The 18,448-nt window shown below is 40.5% G+C and overlaps 2 protein-coding genes across 2 annotated transcripts in view; one reads left to right on the forward strand and one right to left on the reverse strand.

Moving 5' to 3' along the window:
* Window positions 1-5,473: 5,473 nt before the first annotated feature.
* cox6b1 (cytochrome c oxidase subunit 6B1) lies at window positions 5,474-8,870 on the forward strand. Its single transcript, XM_079806327.1, has 4 exons — window positions 5,474-5,603; window positions 6,191-6,310; window positions 8,435-8,535; window positions 8,623-8,870. The coding sequence occupies exons 2-4, from the start codon at window positions 6,205-6,207 to the stop codon at window positions 8,674-8,676; spliced, it is 261 nt and encodes an 86-aa protein (XP_079662453.1). The 5' UTR covers window positions 5,474-5,603; window positions 6,191-6,204; the 3' UTR covers window positions 8,677-8,870.
* The window catches only part of katnip (katanin interacting protein), a 44,154-nt gene continuing 34,569 nt past the window's right edge, over window positions 8,864-18,448 (reverse strand). Inside the window, exons 20-27 of the mRNA XM_079806326.1 lie at window positions 17,254-17,447; window positions 17,101-17,165; window positions 16,776-16,886; window positions 15,981-16,120; window positions 15,486-15,587; window positions 14,038-14,195; window positions 10,064-10,149; window positions 8,864-9,917 (exon numbers count right to left, since the gene is read on the reverse strand). Of these exons, the coding sequence (XP_079662452.1) occupies window positions 9,859-9,917; window positions 10,064-10,149; window positions 14,038-14,195; window positions 15,486-15,587; window positions 15,981-16,120; window positions 16,776-16,886; window positions 17,101-17,165; window positions 17,254-17,447 (915 nt within the window). The 3' untranslated portion in view covers window positions 8,864-9,858. The remainder of the gene's footprint in view (window positions 9,918-10,063; window positions 10,150-14,037; window positions 14,196-15,485; window positions 15,588-15,980; window positions 16,121-16,775; window positions 16,887-17,100; window positions 17,166-17,253; window positions 17,448-18,448) is intronic.

Below are 18,448 nucleotides of genomic sequence, written 5' to 3' on the forward strand. Positions count from 1 at the left end.
CATGGCCACTTTTGTTCTGACCAACTGAGAAAAAAAAGCATTACAATAAATTGCGCTACCAACTGTGATTAAATCTAATGATCGCTTCGCTCACATCACATCAAACCGTGAAAATAATTTTTATACTTTGTTCTCAAATTGTTCATGTTAACAACATCAGCATTGTGTGACTGTGTATTTAGTGTGTATAATGGAGCTTTCACACTATTCGCGCGAAGTTGGACGCTTGAACATTTTGAGTTTACTCGCTTAATTCGCATGTGACATTCACTTCATAACAGACGCGAAGTTGCGTAATGGGAGGGGCTTCTGCCAGGTGGTTCGTCTCGTTGAGAAATGGCTGACATGGGCTGTGTTTACACTTATTTTTTGTTAAAATACTACTGTTAATGTGTGACAAAATGTAGTTTTAAGACTTTTTCAGGCGATAATGTAGTTGTTTAAAGCTCAAATCTGTGGTTTATTTATAAAGAGAGTGCCTATTTGAACATTTTATCTGGCGTTTTCGGAGTTGTGAGCTCCAGTGGATCAGCGGCGCTCAGCACTCGTTTACCCCGGCGAGAGCAGCCTTTCCTGGGCCAGTCCTTCTGCCGCTGGCTCTGATGTCTCTGTGGTGTGTACCGAGTTATAATTCGTCTTGTGTAGATGTACCGGACGATCTTTGGTCTCATGGATCTATAATTTGTTCCCAGGCAAATCGTTTAGGCTGAGGGCAAAGTGAAGTTTCATAACTTTTTTTATTTTTAGGCTATAACTTTACGTCGTTGTAGCCGACTAGCACTGATTTTGAATGCTTTATTTCATGTATAGCTTATTATACCTTTTACTTATACTTTTGTATTATTGATCAAACAAACTTGCATTTAACAAAAAAGAGACTGGGTTGTGTTTCATGTCATTTAATTTTATCACAGTGATAATCATATGCACACTTGTCTGAACCAGATATTAATATATGATTAATAAAAACCATATGATTTTCTCCTCGTTGTCACTACTAGAGCAAGCTCCTGATTGGTTAATGCAGAGCGAATATCTGCCAAAGTTCAGATTTTTCAACTCACGCGCTCACTACAGAATGTATTTGCGTCTTTGCATTGACTTAACATGTAAATCACTTGCGCAAACCTCTTCATTCGCGTCCGGTGTGAACGCACCATTAAAAAATATTTAAATTTACCTTTTGCTTTTGACTACTGGTGAATCTCCAGTTGATGTCATGTGGATCTTTCTGGATTACAATCCGCCATTAAAATGATCAATTTAATTATTCCAGCTGCTGTGAGAAACGGCTATAAATGATCCGCCACCTGCAGCATCCTCACATGCGAGCCAGACTCCTTGGCCCTGTCCCAAATGGGCCTAAACCCTCACGGTCTTCCTCTGAGTCCGCACTTTCATGACGTAAAGTGCACATGAAGTGTGCCATTTGGGACAGGGCCATACTTTATGTGTACAGACGTGACGTAACGAAGCAAAGACATGCTCGAATTTCCCGCGGAAATCCACCAGTAGGGGAGAACCGGGGCGAAAGTAACAGGGGACGAAAGTAACAACGCGATTTTCTCCGAGCCCTGAATACATTTGCATTTCAAGCTATGACCTTACGTTCAGCAAACAACCCTTGACGGATCTGCCAAATATCACGTGATTCCGCCATCGCTTCCCGCGGTTTGGTCCGAAATGCAGTTTTCAAGTACGGCAAGTAAATGAATGAAGCGGTACTTTTTTTTCTAATTACAAGTTGTGTTTCTTGTTTCATGTGTCACAGTAATGATCAATCTACGGGTTATTTAGTGCTGTTACACACCCTGAAGGTTTGTCTTTTCAGAGTTTTTCAGTATAAAAGTAAATTGTGTTTAAATGTCAGGACTTCCTGTCGGGACGAAAGTAACACTTGTTACTTTTGTCCCGCTATTATATATATATAATGCATATTATGCAAATTTAATTTAATTTAATTTTTACATTGTTCATACTGTTGAATAAAAAACGTATCAAATAGATTGACATTGCAAATAAAAAATATTCTAAACAATTCAAGTTTGTACTGTCATATTACATTTGAAACATTTGATGAACTTTAACATTTAAAATGAAAATGTAATTTAATATTTTTTTTGCAAAGATAAAGGACAAAATATGTTTGCAGTTACATATTAACAAGGTCATAGTCAGGTATGTTTAATCAAAACAAGAGTAGCACCAAAAAATCTAGCTTGAATTGTTGTGTTACTTTCGTCCCACCTGATGGGGTCAAAAGTAACAATGTGCAGCTTATGTTCAAAGTGAAATTATACTGTAGTCATTCTACATTTGTGCAAAATACCACCTGCTATTGATAGACCACACTTGTGAGTTATTGGCCACAGCAAAAATATATCTCGGTCTAAAACATTATCTTTTAAAATTACGATTTTCTGAAAAATGGTACTTTCGTCCCTGCTCTCCCCTACCACTCAAAATATAACATTATTACAAGCTTACCGTTGGGAATCAGGCTAAGGTAAGGAGATGGCTGGTTATGTACTTGCTCAAAAGTTGATTTTGGATCATTTTTAAACAAGAGAGTTACAGACTGCAGCTTTAATGTTCAAAAGCCAAGTTTTTATCACAGGAATATTTTTTTTCTTCTCCTTTTTTGTTATTCTAAAAGGCTACATTATTCAATACACTACGATCAAAGCATTTTATATACCATTACAAATTAATGAATACAATTAATAATTATATTAATACAACAACAACATTACTGTATTCAAACGTATGCATATTTTGTTATTTATAATACTATATATACTAAAAAAGTAAAGCTGACGTGCACATAGCATGCATGTTTAAAGGGTAACTAAACCCTAAACCAACTTTTTTTAGTTAATGATCTGTAATACTGGGGCTTTATTAATGCTGTTCATTGATTCGAGTAAATGTTTTGACATTTGAGTATAAAGTGTTTTAATTCTATAAAATATGGTGTAAAACCGCCAAAGTGCTGCCCTCCTAAGGTTGAACGGTGGCTACTGCAGTTGAATTTTCCTATTGGACGTTGTGGTACATCGTGACGTAGGATGGTACCTCCAACGGCTCACTATCCGCGCCCCTAGCACGAGCTCACCACGCCCTCAGAAATGTTTCCCCCAATCACACGATGAGAACGGCTTCACTCCAGTATGAACTGTCATGTTACATGAAGTGGAAACATTATGAATGAAACTCACTTGACACTTGCTTTAAAATTGTATTGAAGAAAATACGGTTAAATAATGCAGTTGTCAGTACATGTCAGGCTTTTCTTGCGATATTATTGCCGCCCGTCATGTGTACAGATCATTTTCATACATGAGACGCGCTTTCAAACCCGGACACGCAAGTGGTTGCCGCGGACGCAGATAGATTAGGTCAGTTCTCTTGCGCGGCTGCTTCACTGGCATCGTCTGCATCGGGAGTTAACGCAGTTTGAGCAGCGGCTCGCATTGATAAGGCTCCGGGTTTGTGTCTGTTGCAGACAATCCACCCTCCTCCACTTCAGGTGAAGGTAGGCGAAATGACCGCTCTGTTGCAAAGCTGGCGTCACTCCAGTCATTCTCCATCTTTGCGACTCGCGAGTCTGACAGCTGTCAAACAACCCGTCCCTGCGGGTCTCAGGTGCGCACCCTCCGCTCAGCCCCGCCCTCGGTTCGTCCCCTCTGTGTCCGCCGGGCTCTGCCCACTTTTCCAGCATTTTTTGAAAACTGCCAGTGGGTGGAGTTAAGCTCTGAGCAGGGGTTTAGTTACCCTTTAAAACGTGTCACATGACATTTGAACCGCGCAAGGAAAGTGTGCATAACTCACGCGCTCTTGTGTCTGTGCACGCGCCGGCGCGCGAGCCAGTCAGATATCGGTCATTGTCACATGCAAGAATGCACGTACCTCCTGTCGGTTTCCTGAACCACTGAGTCCAATGCTGCTGCGAGACAATACCTTTTTTTTCTCGCAGGAATTGAATTATGATGTATTCAAGCTTTCCCTGATGCTTGTTAATGAACCTTTATGTGTTTATTGAGACTTTTCTAAATTAGTGTAAGCGTCACACTATGAAATAGTCTCTTGCGAAAACAGAAAACTCATCGTGCACCCGCGCGCTGTAAACAAATTCAATCTAGATCATTGTAATGACTTGTAGAACTACTGTATATGCTCCAACTTCTTTTCTCCAACCAACTTTTTTTCCAGTCACTTGCAAGTAGCTCACCATTGTATGAATATGACAATCATTGGGGTGTTGTCATTTGATGCCATCTGAGCTACATACCAAAATACTTTCCATTTATCACAATAGCCTTATCTAGTGATGTCAAATAGAGGATGACTGAAGGAGTCTGCCCACAACAATCTTTCCATTTTTATTTTTAACCTATGGTATGCATTATGCTTCTAACCAGGATAACTAGGCTATATTTAGCGAAATTGCTGTACCACAATGGAAAATGGGCCAAAAAATTATCAATCTAAATGCACATTTCTTTTAGAAATTGACGTATACTTGGAACTCATGCAAACCAAAAGTAAGTATATCCCTATCATTTAACCTTCAAAACTCCTCCTCACTCTCATCCCATGCAAGAGCTAACTCTTCCTATTGCCCTTTCCGTAAATGTATTATGTATTCATTTTCTGAGAAGACATCATTTTGTTATTTATACATAAATACAACTATACTACAATAAACACTTCAATAAAAAAAATCACAATGGGGAAATACATTACTGCAATTCCACTGTGCGTTGCCATATAAAACATTGATATTTTCTCAATTTACAGTAAAACTATGTTAGACAAAGTGGATATGTGAATAAAAATATGTCATTTACTCTCTGAAGATGCTGCAAAAAAAAAAAAACCCTTGAGAAGAGATGTTCAGAAATGAGGTTAATACAGCGATTTCTGGACTCCAACAGGAGTCTTGACCGGGGGAAAGAGTTTAGGAGGGACATTCAAATGTCATTTGATTTCAAATCAGCACATCTGGCTATACCTGAAGCCTGCCCTTTTAATAGTGCAATATATTGAATTCTGCACAAGGAAATGAGTATGCATGGCAACTCTGTACCATAAAGGAATCAGGGGCCCTGGGTTCTATTCACAGACTCGAGCAACTTCTTTAATGTTATTTTTTACCTTTAGCTCCACATAATCTCTCCAGTGTTATCCTGTTTAAAATGAGCAATGCACCCCAGTGCAGCAGTTCCACAACCAATGCAAACATAAACATTATTTCCTCCAGCTGATTAAATATTAACCTGCTGTAGCGAACAACAGGAAATTAGGACATGGACTGATTTTCTGAAGGTTACGTGAATTCACATAAAATAAACGCAAGATTAAGATATGCATTTGCTATTTCCATCTATACACTGCACATCTATGCAAGCACATGAGGGCGCCTGGTGTTTTCCCGGTGAAGTACAGTACATCCCATCGCATCAATGTGACCTGAGTCCGCCATACCGCGAGTAAAAGACTGCACGAGCGCTCAAGTGCACTTACTATCACTCACAGCAAGTGGATGAGGATTGTGCGACACTGAACAAAAGTCACTTTCAACAGCCAGCCGCCTCACACAGGTAAAACTCATTATGATACAATGCTTTCATTGCATGCAGTAATTTAACGCCTTTTATTGAAAAACATACATTATTCAATACGAGATCAGATATTGATTCTCATTAAAAGCGAAAGTGTAACAATCTGTGGTGATCATAATGTCGAGGGCATCGCCTATAAAGCGGTATAACTTATTTAAAATGCAAAACGAATATGCATTTACATTGAATAATAAATGAAACATCATACATTAGATGCGCTATTGGAATCTCAATTAAATATATTAATGTATAGGTATCTTTGTCATACGCACTTTTCCTGTTCTAGGCCTATCATTATAGGCTAGATATAATATAAATACTTTCATGAGCTAATGTTTTTCATGCTGACTTAAAGCAGCTTTATGGACATATATGGGCATTTTTCTGAAATATCTCTGCATTGTGCTGCGAGTGACAGATCATTCATCTGTTTGTGAATATGATGCATTTATTTAAGATCGTTTTAGTGTCGACTCGAGATACGTTATAGTTTGATCTTCAGCCGTTTTGGTCTTTAGGGTGCTACAGATGTGGAGTATTTACACAGTTATCTGTATGTGTTAAAGGGACCGCGCGAGTCATGGCCGAGGACATTCAGCAGAAACTGGAGAAGTACCGCACGGCACCGTTCGATACCCGCTTCCCGAACCAGAACCAGACGAAAAACTGCTGGCAGAACTACCTGGGTCAGTCAAAAATCAGTCTATGTGACTAAACTTTTGTACTGTGGGCACAATTGTCCTTGTCCTAATTATTTCACGACTTTCAGGTGGGTCTACATTTACGCCAGTCATTTGAATTGTTTTTGGCTATTTAAAATACTTTTTTTTTTAAAAACAGAACTTATTATATACTTGTGATATGATATAAATGTGCAACTTGGCACATAGCGCTCTAAAAACTGATATGATTAATTAATACAATTCCATTCGAAACATACACTACCTGTCGAAAGTTTGTGGTCAGAAAAAAATCCTAGCAAGAATGATATTAATATTACAAAAGATTTGATTTCAAATAAATGGCGTTATTTTGAACTTTCTAGTTATCAAAGAATATACACTAAATTGCCAAAAGTATTGGGACGCCCCTCCAAATCACTGAATTCAGATGTTCAATCACTTCACGGCCACAGGTGTATAAATCAAGCACTAGTCATGCAGACGCTTCTACACACATTAGTGAGAGAATGGGCCGCTCTCAGGAGCTCAGAGAACTCAAGCGTGGGGCCGTGATCGGTTTCCACCTGTGCAATAAGTCCATTCGGGACATTTCCTCACTACTAAATATTCCACGCTCAACTGTTAGTGGTGTTATAACAAAGTGGAAGCAATTGTTATAACAGAGCGGGGTCAGCCCATGCTGAGGGTCACAGTGCGCAGAAGTCGTTACAGACCTTCAAACTTCTGTGGCCTTCAGATGAGCTCAAGAACAGTGTGTAGATCTTCATGGAATGGGTTTCCATGGCCGAGCAGCTCATCCAAGCCTTACATCACCAAGTGAAAATGCAAAGCGTGGGATGCAGTGGGGTAAAGCACGCCGCCACTGGACTCTAGAGCAGTGGAGACGTGTTCTCTGGAGTGACCAATCACGCTTCTCTGTCTGGCAATCCCATGGACGAGTCTGGGTTTGGCGGTTGCCAGGAGAACGGGACTTGCCTGACTGCATTGTGCCACGTGTAAAGTTTGGTGGTGGGGGGATTATGGTGTGGGGTTGTTTTTCAGGGGTTGGGCTTGGCCTCTTAGTTCCAGTGAAAGGAACTCTTAATGCTTCAGCAAACCAAGACATTTTGGACAATTTCATGCTCTCAACTTTTTGGGAACAGTTTGGGGACGGCCCCTTCCTGTCCCAACATGACTGCACACCAGTGCACAAAGCATCGGCCCGTAAAGACATGGATGAGGAGTTTGGTGTGGAGGAACTTGACTGGCCTGCACAGAGTCCTGACCTCAACCTGATAGAACACCTTTGGGATGAATTAGAGCGGAGACTCTCGTCCAACATCAGTGCCTGATCTCACAAATGCGCTTCTAGAAGAATGGTCAAAAATTCCCATAAACACACTCCTAAACCTTGTGGAAAGCCTTCCCAGAAGAGCTGAAGCTGTTAGAGCTGCAAAGGGTGGGCCAACTCCATATTAAACCCTGCGGATTAAGAGTGGGATGGCATTAAAGTTCATGTGCATGTAAAGTGCCAAAACTTTTGGCAATATAGTGTATATATAAACACATATACGTACATATACAGTATATATATATATATATATATATATATATATATATATATATATATATATATATATATATATATATATATATACACACACACACACACACACAAACATACAGTTTCAGCAAAATAATTAAGCAGCATGATTTCTGAAGGAACATGTGACACTGGAGACTGGAGTAATGATGCTGAAAATTCAGCTTTGATCAAAGGAATAAATTAAAATATTTACAATATATTACAAGAGAAAAAAGCAATTTTAAATTGAAATAATATTTCACAATATTAAGGCATTTTTTCCCCCAAATAAATGCAGCCTTGGTGAGCAGAAGAGACTTTCAGAAACATTTAAAAATCTTACCGACCCCACACATTTTAACAGTAGTGTATGTACATTTCCACCTCAAAATCAAAAGAAAAAAAGAGGAAATTAAATTTTGCATAAAGATAATGAGGCCTAGAACAGTTTTTCTATTATTTCCAAGCACATTTTAAATGGAACCCGTATTTGAGATTCACCTTCAAAGAATACCATGAAATGACTATGGTACCAAATTAAAGAATACATTTTTTTTTAATAGATTTTTATCGATGCCAAAAAGCTCTGGATGCCAAAGGTGTGGACACCGCCCCATGTGACTGGTACAAGAGGGTCTACAAGTCTCTCTGCCCCCTTTCCTGGGTAAATATTCCCAACTTCTGCCCAAAGCGTAAGCAGCAGAGTTGCGCATAAAGATATTTTACTCTCAATATTTGGTGTGTCACTCAGCTCGAGAAATGGGACTCTCAGAGGGACGACGGCACGTTTCCAGGGAAGATCTGAAGATCTCCAAAACACAGCATCAGGGGAACCGAAACTCATCTGTCTGTGGTATCGTCTCACCCCAGCCGAGCAGGGCCTTATCAAAGTTTCTTTAAAATGCACCTGTCAGGCTGGAGGAGGAGATAGATTGTTAATGTCATTCCTTATTTACATGCTGCAGATTCTGCATTAAATTCTCAGGCATTGAAACATGATTCTGCTGTTGCGTGCTTGTTTTTTTGCTTGGCATTCAATGCATGTTGCACAAAAAAAATAAACCTCCAAAGGACATCAGCAGAAAACTAGATGGTCAGACGGTCTCCCTCGTTTAAGTCGGCAGTTCTTGTACAACATAAATGGTTTAGTGGATCAGGCTTTATGCTGCAAGTCATAAGCATTTAGGTAACATTCATTTTTGTCCAAACTCAAGTTTTTGAGTGAGTGACAAAACATGTAAGTCCTATTATAATCATCAAATCTCACGCAACGACTGCTAGAACGCTCTGGAATTGACATGAATTTTCCCGTTATGGATTAGGCTTCAGATGAAAACTGGGTTTCTGATGTTTGAGTTTGCTCAAGGATTAGGATTAATCGGCATCTGTAGCTATGAAAGTATCAGAATTCAATCTCCGTTTACGCTGCTGTAAACGCTTTTCTCCCAAGTTCAAGTCGTAAGACAAAAATAGGACAAACAATAAAGGTATAGGTGATATTTAATAATATTTACAGTCTTTAAATTGAGGTAAACTGGCAGCATTTGCATAATAGTTGTAAAAGTGTCTGGAATGAACTGTGAAAGACTTAGAAATTGTGTAAATCTGAAATAATTTTGCTGATATATTACGAAATTTCTACGCAATTAAGACTGTCGAAATATTTCAAATATGGCTGTAGGATATACAAGCTATAAATTCATATTATCTGAAGTTTAACAGACGTGACAAAGAAATGTACTGGTGTACACTGCGCATGAACTTCAATCCAAAATCACAAGACATGGTTGAAAGGACACTTACTTCAAATATATGACTGTCAAGTGTAATACAACAACATCATAGCAAAAAAACAAATATACAGCTTTATCATACAGTTGGAGTGTGTGTGTGTGTGTGTGTGTGTTGAGGTCACTGAGTTTTCCAAATATTCCCAGAGGGAAAGAGAAAAAGAAAACCTGCTTTCATAACCCCCGCCGTCTTGCTCTCAGTATCGCTGCTTTCCGTGTTTCCGTGCGTCCGTCATGCAGGTTTTGGGCCGCAGAGCTGAAATTAAACACATTCACAAAACTAAGTTTTCCTTTATGGTAGGCTTTAAGAGATAATCATAATTGCTTAATCTAAAACAACGGAAGTGCATGCATGTCCTCGTCGAGTTAATTAAACGTGCGTGCGATGGTGATTTTGTGCACCTGGGTCCGCTGTCTGTTTCTTCTTGTGCTGGTGAATGATCTGATTCTCATTGGTCAATTTCACATCCTGGTCCTCCACGTGGTTGCTATAACAACAGACATTCCATCAATGAGTTGAGTGACAGGGGCGCTGTGTCCGCCTACTTCCGTACTATATAGTAGGTGAAAAACAGTATCTGAGCTGAGTATTCACAGTACAGCAGGCGAAAAGTACCCGGATGACCTACTACTTCTGTAGTGTGCATAGGACACTTTACTATCCCATGAGGCCACGGGAGAGGATTTGTGAATGGCAGTGATGCAACTGACACCGAAAATCACATGACAAATGACAACATGACGGATTTAGTATGTCCATACCACATACTTTCATTCTATATAAATATACTTTTCTAACGGTTGCAAAGTAAGTTTCAAACCAAGTGTAGTACCGACTATATACAGCAGGGGTGTCTAATCGTAATCCTGGAGAGCCACTGTCCTGTAGAGTTCAGCTCAACTTCAATTAAAAGGGTCCTATTATGCCCCTTTTTACAAGATGTAAAATAAGTCTCTGATGTCTGAGTGTGTATGTGAAGTTTTAGCTCAAAAAACCCCACAGCTCATTTGTTACCCTGGACCACAAAACCATAAGGGTCATTTTTTAACATTGAGATTTATACATCAACTAAGCTTTCCATTGATGTATGGTTTCTTAGGATATGACAATATTTGGTCGAGATACAACTATTTGAAAATCTGGAATCTGAGGGTGCAAAAAAATCAAAATATTGAGAAAATCGCCTTTTAAGACCTGAAGGCATTTTTAGACTTCTGAGTGAACAAAAGTAAAGACTCATAACTCCAAAACTATAGCAAGGAGAGTCAAAAGGTAGGTATCGTTTGATAGAACACTTTTTAAAATTTTAGAATATATAAATTACATTACAACTGGACATTCTCGTGCTGAGAAACTGCTGATAAAAACAAAACAAATATATATAAAAAAAAATATTATAATTTTACATATCTTTCTTATTTGACATGCAATAATTCAGGAAGGCAATACGATTTTTTGGATGAGGTTCTCCTACATGTGAGCTGCATCTGGATCAAATTTTGTGGTGATAGTAATTAAGTAATCAAAAGTTCCAGCATTTGGAACAAAGGTAGCCTTTTCGTTTAGCCCTTGACGCCCTCAATGGGTATTTTTAAAATCAGTTATCGCATGTGCGCTGTTTTTGTTGTAAACACAATTTGTGCAGAATCATTAGAGGGTGAAAATAATGCAACAGAAGCATGATCTGAAAGTGTAAAGTCTCTGATTTTGTATGCAAAAATAATTATTGTCCCAACTACTTGGTTTCAGATAATATTGGCTCTTAAAGTGAGAGTCCTTAGCAACGCATATTACTTACAACAATACATTTGTGATATATTCACGGTAGTAAATTGACTAAATATCTTCATGGAACATGATCTTTACTTAATATCCTAATGATTTTTGGCATAAAAGAAAAATGGATAATTTTGACCCATACGATGTATTGTTGGCTATATCCATGCGACTTATGACCGGTTTTGTGGTCCAGAGTCACACTTTTTATAGTATGTTAAAATTGTCACTTAGAGGTAGAGTCCGTGACGTCACCCATAGGATTCTGAAGAGCAGTTTTGAAGCGTAAAGAAGGGATGAGCTGGCCATCGCCATCTTGGCAGCGCGTCACTCCAGGATAACAGAAAATGGGCAAAGAGGCGGGACGTGGGCGGAGCTGAGGTGACGCGATGACTAACAGACAGCAGATAAATGGCTATCCACCTGTCACTCAAAGTAGCCACACCCTTAATTATGCAGAACTTTAAGGCTTTATATAGTGTAAACGAATGAGTTAAAGGGTTAGTTCACCCAAAAATGAAAATTCTGTCATTAATTACTCACCCTCATGTCGTTGGACACCCGTAAGACCTCCGTTCATATTCGGAACACAAATGAAGATATTTTTGTTGAAAGCTGATGGCTGAGAAAGGCTTCACACAGGCCTCCATTGGCATTCAGTACATTGACACTTCCAAGATCCATGAAAGGCACTTAAAACGTCGTTACAAAGTCTATCTCACCACAGTGGCTCTACAATAATCATACAATGCGACGACAATAGTTTTTGTGCCTTTATCCAACTTGTTCTCGACTTCCGTGTGTGCCTCCACGACGCATGCGCGAGAATATGACGTAGCGCCGGTGTTCGGGAATCGATGAAATACATACTTAAGCCCCATTTTGAGCACTACGCCGAGACCTAAAGCACGATCAATGTAGAATCCAACAGCTTAGACACGCGCGTCTTCCTCTGCTCGTAAACAAATCGCTTCTGGGTCATATGTCCGAACGCCGGATCTGCGTCATATTCTCGCGCATGCGTCGTGGAGGCATACACGGAAGTCGAGAACAAGTTGGATAAAGGTGTTATTTTGATTTTTTTTTGCGCACAAAAACTATTGTCGTCGCATTGTATGATTATTGTAGAGCCACTGTGGTGAGATAGACTTTGTAACGACGTTTTAAGTGCCTTTCATGGATCTTGGAAGTGTCAATGTACTGAATGCCAATGGAGGCCTGTGTGAAGCCTTTCTCAACCATCAGCTTTCAACTAAAATATCTTCATTTGTGTTCCGAATATGAACGGAGGTCTTACGGGTGTCCAACGACATGAGGGTGAGTAATTAATGACAGAATTTTCATTTTTGGGTGAACTAACCCTTTAAAACAACCCCCCCCTCACAGTCGTCATGAAGGGCAAAATTAGCCGTATAGACCAAAACCACAATTTGTCCCATACTGTAAACATGTGTTCTTCTGCTGTAAAGTTGGGCATTTTAACATGAGCTCAATGAGATTCTGCTCCTTCTGGAGTCTGTCTCTAGTGGCCAGTCCATGAACTGCAGTTTAAGTCACTTCCGTATCGGCTTCAAGAGAAACTGCGGGTTTTTGTGTGTGTGTCCCTTTAAATGCAAATGAACTGCTGCTCCCGGCTCCCTTTCAAGAAGAGGGCGGAGCTTTAAGAGCTTGTGTTAGTAGCTCAGATCATGTATGTCCGAATTCACAGTACTCGTAAGAGTAGGCAAAAAGTCCCTGGATGACCTACTACTTCCAGCGAGTAGTGCATAAGGACACTTTATGTAGGATTTGTTAATGACAGTGACGCTGGTAGGTCACATGATAAGGGCAACATGGCGAATATAGTATGTACTACACATATTCATACTATAAAGAACATACTTTTTTAGAGGTTGTAAAGTAATTACTTATTCAATAAAGTACCTACTCGAGAGAGTATGAGATTTCAGACGCAGCCAAGGTCTGACTAGACACTTCCAGGCAGGTGTGTTGAGGCAAGATGGAGCTAAACTGCATGACAGTGGCCCAGCAGGACCGAGTTTAGACACCCCCTGATATAGTATGCGATTTTGGATGCAGTGAGCCACTTGTTTACATGAACGCAAAATGCATCATTGGACAAAAATGCAGCCTGAAAGTGAGCCGTTGCCTGAAGATAAGAGTGAAGATAAGAGTGATCACAGAGTCTTATACAGTTTACACACACACACACACACACACACACACACACAGTTTCTCAAGTCATCATCCGGTCTGTTTAGCATCATGCCTGGGGCATGAGAGAGAGCGATCAGGCCAAACAATGAGTCAGTCAACAGCAGTTGTGGGTTTGTGTGTGTGTGTGTGTGTGTGTGTTCTGTCTGAGTTTGGCATTGAGTGTTCTCTTAAGCTGTGTGTCTGTGTGTTTAATGCATTTATGAGGGTTTGTAACTCATGCAATCTTAAATATAGAGGTTACAAAAGTCTGATACAATAGAGGACATTTTTAAGAACACTCCAGAAGGGGTACATTTAACTAAAAATGAATATTTTGCCATTATTTGCATGACCTCAGATCGATAAAAACAAAAAAGCACCATATTGAGTGTCGTGTTTGTACCTGATTGTGCTCTTCTCTCGGTGTGTGATTCGCGTGTTGTCTGTGAACAGTATGGTGTGGTGAGGAACGACGGGGTCCAGGGTGGGCAGAATTCCCCGAGAAACGTTTTTCACACACTCCAAAATCCCATTATAGACCAACAGGTCATCGACTAGGAGCTAAATCAACAAACACATAACATGTCAAAACTGAGAAAGCACATCAGACACAGAAAAACAGCAGAATGAACAACGTATACAAACGTATTTCTGTGTAAACGTCTATTATCACTGATCATTTACACCACAACAAATCTTTGATGTTTTGATTCAGCAAGGACTTTGATCACAGGGATAAATTACATTTGAATATTTATTCACATAGAAAACAGTTACTTTAAATTGGAATAATATTTCACAAGATCACTGTATTTACTGTACTTTTGATCAAATACATTGAAAAAATCGTACAGCCCCCAAACTTTTGGACGGTAGAGTATATTAAAAGTATTTTGCATTAAAATATGTTAATGACACAGCAATTTGCTTTCTTTCTTGTGTTGAGCTCATCTTTGGTGAAAAACTTTTAGAGTGTGTGCGTGTGTGTGTGTGTGTGTGTGTGTGTGTGTGTGTGTGTGTGTGTGTGTGTGTGTGTGAGAGAGAGAGTGTGTGTGTGCAAGTGTATGTGTGTGTTTGTTTTTGTGATTTAAGAGGACACAAATTTGTATAATGACACGAGTATTACACTAGTATTACAGCGTAAACATGAAATATGAGGACATTTCATATGTCATTTCAGAATGTTTTCTGTGATGGGTAGGTTTAGGGGTAGTGTGTGTGTGTATGTGAGATGGGTAGGTTTAGGGGTAGTGTGTGTGTGTATGTGAGATGGGTAGGTTTAGGGGTAGTGTGTGTGTGTATGTGAGATGGGTAGGTTAAGGGGTAGTGTGTGTGTGTATGTGAGATGGGTAGGTATAGGGGTAGTGTGTGTGTTTGTATGTGAGATGGGTAGGTTAAGGGGTAGTGTGTGTGTGTATGTGAGATGGGTAGGTTTAGGGGTAGTGTGTGTGTGTATGTGAGATGGGTAGGTATAGGGGTAGTGTGTGTGTTTGTATGTGAGATGGGTAGGTTTAGGGGTAGTGTGTGTGTGTATGTGAGATGGGTAGGTTTAGGGGTAGGGGTAGTGTAGGGGGACAAAATATACAGTTTGTACAGTATGAAAACCATTACACCTATGGAATGTCCTCACTTAGATAGCAAAACAAACCTGTGTGTGTGTGTGTGTGTGTGTGTGTGTGTGTGTGTGTGTGTGTGTGTGTGTGTGTGTGTGTGTGTGTGTCTGTGTGTGTGTGTGTGTGTGTGTGTGTGTGTGTGTGTGTGTGTGTGTGTGTGTGTGTGTGTGTGTGTGTGTGTGTGTGTGTGTGTGTGTGTGTGTGTGTGTGTGTGTGTGTGTGTGTGTGTGTGTTTTACCCCAAATTCCTTGACTCCACGTTGAGGTGTTTTGGAATAGTTCCATAATTTAATCATGGAAACAGTCATTGGCTGGTCAAAGATGACATAGACACGGTTCACCTGAAGAGACGTGTAAATGAGAGAGAGGGAAGGAACAATAAAGCAGTTTTTGACGTCTTCATGAGCACATTGTACTATAAATCACACCATTCACAGAAACCTCCAGATGATCCCAATGGGATGTTTTATAAAGCTACACTCTTAGAAGAAAACGTTCGATATAGCCTTTACAACATTTTAGGGGTGACAATCATGGGATCATTTTATGGATTCAGTTTTAATGATTAAATTTTTATGTATTTTGATTTAATTTAATGAATTATATAGAACCTTTTTTGACATTAGGGTTCTTGGCTCAATTTTAAAGAACCCTTTGAGTTCTGTTTAGAATCCCATTGAACCTTTTTTCCCTAAGAGTGCATGATTGCAGATCCACACACAGTTTGTCCTCACCAGTCCAGGCAGCACTGGTGCGAGCCACATGTGTCGCCCATCATGTGTGTTATTGATCCCATCTATCAGTTTATCAGGTGTGCGGACGTCACCGCACACATTATCTAACACATTCACGCTGTCGGGGAACGCAGCGATGTCTGAGAAACAAACTGTTAAAGAAGCAGTGTTTTTATTTAGCTCATATTAATTCAGTTGATTCAGTTCAGTAACAGTGGCGATGTGGCAAAGTTCATTCAACAATAAAGCAGTGTGTCTGTGTGTGTGTGTGTGTGTCTGTCTGTCTGTGTGAGTTTGTGTGTGTGTGTCTGTGTGTGAGAGTGAGTGAGTGAGTGAGTGAGTGAGAGAGAGAGAGAGAGAGAGAGAGAGAGAGAGAGAGAGAGAGAGAGAGAGAGTGTGTGTGTGTGTGTGTGTGTGTGTGTGTGTGTGTGTGTGTGTGTGTGTGTGTGTGTGTGTGTGTGTGTGTGTGTGTGTGTGTGTGTGTGTGTGTGTGTGTGTGTGTGTGTGTGTGTGTGTGTGTGTGTGTGTGTGTGTGTGTGAGTTTGTGTGTGAGTGTGTTTGAGTGTGTGTGAGTGTGTGTGAGAGCGTGTGTGTGTTTGTGTGTGGGTGTGAGAGTGTGAGTGTGAGAGTGAGAGTGTGTGTGTGTGTGTGTGTGTGTGTGTGTGTGTGTGTGTGTGTGTGTGTGTGTGTGTGTGTGTGTGTGTGTGTGTGTGTGTGTGTGTGTGTGTGTGTGTGTGTGTGTGTGTGTGTGTGTGTGTGTGTGTGTGTGTGTGTGTGTGTGCTAATTAAGGATACTGTTGTCACTGAGCGGTATCTTCTGGTTGTTCTGGTCATAGAACTCCAGTCCATTAAGGCCGATGTAGTACGGGTCGCCCCACGTTGTCAACAACTGCAACTGGAAGATAACTGACACACAATCAGTCAAGGAAAAGCTCATCACATACACACAGAAATGATCCAAATGCACGGATCAATGGAAAAATAGAAAATACCTTTTGTGACGACAATACATTTATGACTAATACATTAACTTTGCTTGTAAAGTCTAAATAATTTTTAAAGACTCTGGACAGATGTAATTTGAGGAACTGATATTTGAGATGAGCAAAAGTGAGGATACATCCACATGGCCTCAATGGAGCCTCATAATCCATACTGGCCAGCTCATCTCTCCGGGTTCCACCCCTGAAAGCACACATGGTCTTGGGATATATATATATGTATATATGTTTTCAGCAAAGCCGTCTGTAATAATACCCAAAGCTTGCTGTACCAGTGAGCATGCGGGTCATCTGTGTTTTTGCTGGTGGCAGTGAGGGCGGACGTGCTCATGTTGCACTGAAGGTAGTCCAGGAACAGAACTTCCTGTGCGAAGTCGAAGTGGCAATTACCCGGACCCTTGCGAATGAGAAACCCCTCGAGAGGAGAAATACACACTCCGTCCAGGAACACATGCACAACCTTCACCTGGAGGAAACACATGATGTTTATTATTATGCGTTTTCAGATATTAACGTCATGTAGTGAGTGATATAATGTGTTTGTGAACGTAAAACGTCTGCAACGTTTTAAAGATCACAGTGCAGGATAAATGGATTAATGGATTAAAAGAACTGACTCTTGAGCTGCCTGAAACATGTTGCCAGTAATTCCAGTCTTACTTCCTGCTCAAAACAATGTAGGTGTGTAACCGTCTATGGTTGTTATTGGCTACTTGTGAACGTCTACTTTGCCCCGCCCTAAAACACTGCAGTTGTAGCTGAGACTGGAAGAGTTTGGTTTGTGTTGTTCATTTTCTGCTGCCAAAGCAAATCCACTTTGATACACTTCCAAAGATTTAGGACTCAAACTGAAAAAGTAAAACTGACGCCATCGTTACTGTTCATATCACTGTAGGCCAGGGATGGGCAATTCCAGTCCTTGAGGGCCACTGTCCTGCAGAGTTTAGCTCCAACCCTGATCAAACTCACCAGCCTCTAGCCTTCTAGTAATCCTGAAGACATTGATTAGCTGGACAGTGGCCCTCCAGGACTGGAATTGCCCACCCGTGCTGTAAGCAGTCGACCAATCACAACAGACTGGGCCATCTGACCAATCAGAGCAGAGTAGACCAATCACAACAGACTGGGCCATCTGACCAATCAGAGCAGAGTGGACCAATCACAACAGACTGGGCCATCTGACCAATCAGAGCAGAGTAGACCAATCACAACAGACTGGGCCATCTGACCAATCAGAGCAGAGTAGACCAATCACAACAGACTGGGCCATCTGACCAATCAGAGCAGAGTAGACCAATCACAACAGACTGGGCCATCTGACCAATCAGAGCAGAGTGGACCAATCACAACAGACTGGGCCATCTGACCAATCAGAGCAGAGTAGACCAATCACAACAGACTGGGCCATCTGACCAATCAGAGCAGAGTGGACCAATCACAACAGACTTTTAACCTTGCATGTAAACC

This window comes from Gobio gobio (assembly GCF_949357685.1).
Source record: "Gobio gobio genome assembly, chromosome: 23".
NCBI classification, from domain to species: domain Eukaryota; kingdom Metazoa; phylum Chordata; class Actinopteri; order Cypriniformes; family Gobionidae; genus Gobio; species Gobio gobio.

Coding starts and splice junctions, on each gene's coding strand:
- cox6b1 (XM_079806327.1), top strand. CDS start 6,205: ATGGCCGAGGACATTCAGCAGAAACTGGAGAAGTACCGCACGGCACCG. Junction 6,311..8,434: donor CTGCTGGCAGAACTACCTGG/GTCAGTCAAAAA, acceptor TTTTTTTAATAG/ATTTTTATCGATGCCAAAAA. Junction 8,536..8,622: donor CTCTCTGCCCCCTTTCCTGG/GTAAATATTCCC, acceptor TGTGTCACTCAG/CTCGAGAAATGGGACTCTCA.